Genomic DNA, 5220 nt, shown 5'->3' with positions numbered 1-5220 from the left:
GCAGAGCGGTTCACTGCTGGAGTTCATCTGGCCATCAAGGGCAGTGGCTGGGGGTATGCACTGATGTTTGGGAACTGGTTGACGTGAAGTCTTTGTGGCTTGCTGCTTTGGCTGTGTCAGACTCCACAGGTCTTCCTGTTTTTTAACTGGCACAAAGGAAAATTTGCCTTCCTGGGGATTATGGTGCCACACTGGCCTTTCATTTAGAGGCTTATCTCCCTGAGGTTCAGAACCAACACAGAGGTACATCTTTACTAGTCAACTCCACAACTCCATTCAGCTCTCTCTGACTATAGGGCATGGTGGTCACATCTAAATGACACCTTGGAAATGGCCCTTGGCCTGGGACGACCACCAAAGGATGCCTAGGGATTGTTGTCCGGAGTGCTATTTGCCTTAGACAAAAAACGTGCCAGGAACCACACTAACAGCTCAGCAGCATAGATAACTGAGTTGCATTAAAAAGGAACGTTTGCTACCCCTGTTTCATGTGCTACAATAAACACAGTCACAGAAGCTATGGCTTTTAGCTTATAGGAGTTGTCTGGCACTGGAAAGAACAGGTTACTCAAAACTAGTATTTCAGTATTCTAGGTGCACCTGGAAGTTTCCACTGGTTTAAATAAACTAATTTAAACCCACAAATAAAGCTAAATTGGTGTAGTTTTTTGAGGGACTAAGCCTCAGGCATCAGGATTCTTACCTTTGATTAACTTTTCATACTGCTCTCTTGTTTCCAAAAAAATTTCCTCAAACTGGAAAAGGAGGGAGAAATAGTGTTACGTGGCTGTATTTTAACATTTTTCTTCTGTTAATGACTGTACGTAAGCACATGCAGAACGACCGAACCAAGTGAACGACCAAACTGGTCCGATAATGGACTGGACCTTCAATGCCACTGCTTGGCTGCGGGTGTCCAGCCAAAAGAATTTAGCCACTCTCTTGCAGCCATTTATCCTCCATGTGCAAGTTAAATTGTTCCTTTCTGAGGCCACTTGGGACACTGGAACACTGTACCAAGCATCAACTAACCTCCACGCCGGCTGCTGCCAGCAACCATCGTACAGGCTCCATTCTCCCCCTTCCATTACAGTAGGTAAGCCTGGGCTTCCCTGCCATGCTTCTGAGCTCCTGGTTCCCTGAAAAACATTAGGCAGAAACACGCATCTTGTCAATGCTTTTAGATCTCATCAATGCTTATCAATATCTAAAGGGTGGGTGTCAGGAAGATGGGGCCAGGCTCTTCTCAGTGGTGTCCAGTGACAGGACTAGGGGCAGTGGCCATAAACTGGAAAACAGAAGGTTCAACCTGAACATGAGGAAACCCTTCTTCACTGTGAGGTGACAGAGCCCTGGAACAGGCTGCCCAGAGAGGTGGTGGAGTCTCCTTCTCTGGGGATATTCAAAACCTGCCTAGACTTGTTCCTGTGTGATCTGCTCTAGATGAACCTGCCTTGGCAGGGGGATTGGACTAGATGACCTCCAGAGTTCCCTTCCAACCCCAGCCACTCTGTGATTCTGCGATTCATGAAACTGGTATAAGTGACATTATTTTGACGGGAGAGAAAGCCTTTTATTCTCATCATGCCTGCTGAAGTTTAAACTTCATCTGGTTTAAAACACAAAATGAGAGGTGGACCTGTGACACCACGCAGCCTGTGCTAGGAAAGGAAAGATGTGCAGATCTGTAAAGCCTTCCCCAGCGCTCCTAGGGAGGTTTGTTATGACTGTAAGCAAACAGACTTGTTTGAACAAGTGGTTTGAGCCCCGAGCTGCAGAGGGAACCTTATTGCATTTTAAGACAATTATACCAAACCACTGAAAATCCTACCACATCCTCAGGGAAGCTACTCACCCCCATTGCCATCATCCTCACTGAAAAGATGAAAAGAAGAAAAGGAAAATGTTTTACTGGTAGGCTGAAGTTTGTCTAGCTTTGTTTGCCAGGTGTTGGAGTGCATTTTGCAGCTTCCACTGCCATCCGCCTCTTTCCTCAAGCAGGGACAAATGAGTTGTTAATCTTTCCCTTATTCCATGAAACAGGCTGAGCTTCCTTGCCCGTCCTATTGAACATCTTCAGCCGGTTTCCTTGTTCCTCACCTCCCTGCACCATGAGGAACAGAGTGTGAGGCAGACACAGCACCTCTGTATTGAGCTGTTCATATGTGGGGACAACCAGCTGGACCGTTTGGGCTGACACTCGAATTTAACTGTTTGCAAATCCAGGCCTTAATTTCTTGCTGCTTCCTTGCACTAATTACTAAAAAAATGGGACTAGCATTCCCCATTCACAGAGATGTTAGCATCATACACTAATGATTGGGAGAGTAAAAGCTTGGGAGTATCCTAATCATGTCCTGATGGCTGAGAAACCAGAGCAGAGTGCCTGAATAAAAAAAAATAAAATACTTTTACAGATAACCCCAGTTTTCTCACAGCTAAAAGCCGAAGCTGCAACACTACCTCCAACACACTTGGCATCCAGATGACATTTCCCACTGGAATCAGGTTCAGTGCACTCTAGTGATGTGCTTTCAAGTCACAGTGCTTTGTAAATTTAATTAAAATAAAGAACATTTGGAACGGATTTTGGCAAAATTTGATTTTCAAGAACAACAAGATTGAGAGTTTTCCCTTGAGCAATTCTGTTAAGAACCAAGTCATGTTACTACAATAAATAGGGACATCTTGGGTAATTTAAACAATGTGATCCAAGTACACATAAAGGAAAAAATTATCACCTCCAGTTTTAAAGTGCAAACAGCTGTTGCTAATTGCAGTGTTTTGCCTCGAAGACAGTGGTTTTATTAGTTTCTGCACGTTGTCTGACTGGCTTTCACTGTAGGGCAGTGCAGCTTATTTTTGTAGTTCACAACAGCCAACTAGTGCCTCTTTCACTGTCACACTTCTCACATACATTACACCCGTATCATTTCAACACATATCGCCCCAACCTGTGATGCGCAGGCACTTACAGCAAGTAAGACTTCCTTTAGCTAAAAAAGCTAAAGACTGCAAGACTAAGGATATGAAACTTAATTCTCTTGGAAAATTTCTCTATTGTCTGCAGAACAAGAGCAGAGGGAATGAAAAGCCTTAGGCATCATTTTATCATTTTTACATAAATGAGAAATTCTATATGGCATTAAGTTATGTGAGAAGAATGATAACAAATAGAGAATGAAAACCTGTCAACAGGTTCTTTTAGTTTTTTTAATTAAGAGTAACTCTGTCAGCTATAAGTGAATTTTAATTCTAACATGCTGAACCCTGCTACTCTACTCCCTTCTCCTGAGGAAGGAACTCCATATTGCACATGTGTAGTAACAACCCACGAAGATGAAAAGGCTCGAGAAGATTTATCAGACATGTTGTTTCTAAATCCTGATCTGGAACGATTTTTGGCAGGTCCTCATATTATCTAAACAGTAACCAGGCTAACAGGTTATTCAATAACTATTGTGAAGGAAGTAGTGGGGGCTTCACCACCCAGTCCAAAGCTGAGTGCACAAGCAGATGAATTAATTGCATTAACAAAGGCCTATCAGCAGGCCAAAGAAAAGACTAAATATTTATGCTGATTTTCAATATGCATTTGGAGTATGCCACGCTACTCTTCAAGGCCAGGCTGGATGAGGCTTTGAGCAACCAGGTCTAGTGGAAGGTGTCCCTGCCCATGGCAGGGGGGTTGGAACTAGATGATCTTTAAGGTCCCTTCCAACCCAAACCATTCTGTGATTCCATGATTCTACTGGGCAATTACTGCATGGGTTTATAATTTCTAGTGGAAGTAAAATATCAGAATTATTGAGCTGTTAAGAGCTATACAATTGCTAGAGAAACTTGCTATCATTCACCAGCCAGCCCGTAACAGCAGAAGGGCAGAAGAAGAGATAAAAAATAGTCTAACGTATATTGCCGCTGCAGCCTCAGCGCAACGATCATACAAACCACCGGGCTTGTAAGCAGTCCAACGGTCCGACCTGGTGTTGCTTGCTCCTGAAAAGATATGTTTGACTGCTCCTGTGGAAGAAAGTCACTCTTGGAAAAGGCGTGAAGTGATCAAAGACTCCCAGGGAATATGGAAAACCTTCATATTTTACCTAAGCAGTACCATCCAGGGCATTTTGGGACTGCTGCACTAGCCCAGACACTGCTCAAGAATTGGTTTCACACCAGGAATTTATGCCACAGCCAAATAAGTAACTGTGTCTTGCATGTACTGCCTTTAACCTTAGTATTTAGCAAAGATCTCCAAAAAAAAGTCTATATAAAGATGCTTTTGCTGCTTTTGTCTAAACTCCATATTTCCATCCCATTTTCTAGTGAGCCTTAACAAAATGCCTGTCCTGGATTTCTCTGAGGATGCTTCGCAGTGAATTGTTTAAGAGAAGACACAGCATTATCCACATTCAGCAGCAAGTGCCCTTTAGCCCCAGAGCTGGGAGCAGAGTCCAGCATAACAAATGGACCAGCTTTCCTGCTCAGACCCAGATGAACCTGCCCCGGTGCTGGAGCCTTGCACTGCATTCTCCCACCCACCTTTGCCCTCCCATACCTTCCCTCCTCAGCAATTTCACACCAGCCTTGCTCAGCTCTAAACTGTACCACAGGATCCATTTCCTGGTTAAAAAGTGCCTTTCTCTTCCTTTCTCTCTCCTGTAGCTTGCAGCCAGGAAGTAAATATCAAGCCAGGCTTAGTATACCTGGCACATGAACTAAAGACAGCAGAGAATTTACATTACCCCAACAGAAGCCCTAGTAAGCTTGGAAGTAGTTTCACCATAAATAGTCACCCAAACACTTTAAGAAAAAGGAAATTGGAAGTTAGTACTTACCTCTTGACCTTAACACAGCCTCCACCCAGCACAGGCGGGTTCCCAGCGGTGTTTAAGCTTTGGAGCTCGGGGGAGTTCCCAGCCATACCCAATTAGAGAGAAAATCTCCCACTGCTAGTAAGCTGGCACTACCCAGCTTAAAGACGTAGGTGTCTGGAAATTGCCATCCAAGGCACAGACTGTCTTTTTCAGTCTGCTGATTCGACTGTACCATGTGGTGTAGCCCCATACTCTCTATTGTAGCCATCCATTCAAACTGTTCTTTTGGAATTATTGGGGCATTTTACCCAAAACCAAGGTTGAGGCACTTTAAAACACTGACAAAATTATAGATTTTTCTGGGTCATATTTAGGGTAACAGTAACCATTTAAAACCACTGAA

At 43.8% G+C, this 5220-nt stretch overlaps 1 protein-coding gene across 1 annotated transcript in view; it reads right to left on the bottom strand.

Annotated features, from left to right (window-relative positions):
- LOC104511863 (glutathione S-transferase 3-like) overlaps nucleotides 1-1149 on the bottom strand; it is a 7867-nt gene extending 6718 nt beyond the window's left edge. The window contains exons 1-2 of the mRNA XM_010154643.1: nucleotides 1033-1149; nucleotides 704-755 (exon numbers count right to left, since the gene is read on the bottom strand). Of these exons, the coding sequence (XP_010152945.1) occupies nucleotides 704-755; nucleotides 1033-1119 (139 nt within the window). The 5' untranslated portion in view covers nucleotides 1120-1149. The remainder of the gene's footprint in view (nucleotides 1-703; nucleotides 756-1032) is intronic.
- Between the last annotated feature and the right edge of the window lie 4071 nt (nucleotides 1150-5220).

Source organism: Eurypyga helias, unplaced genomic scaffold (assembly GCF_000690775.1).
Source record: "Eurypyga helias isolate BGI_N326 unplaced genomic scaffold, ASM69077v1 scaffold46446, whole genome shotgun sequence".
NCBI lineage: Eukaryota > Metazoa > Chordata > Aves > Eurypygiformes > Eurypygidae > Eurypyga > Eurypyga helias.
This window is presented reverse-complemented; position numbering and strand designations above follow the sequence as displayed.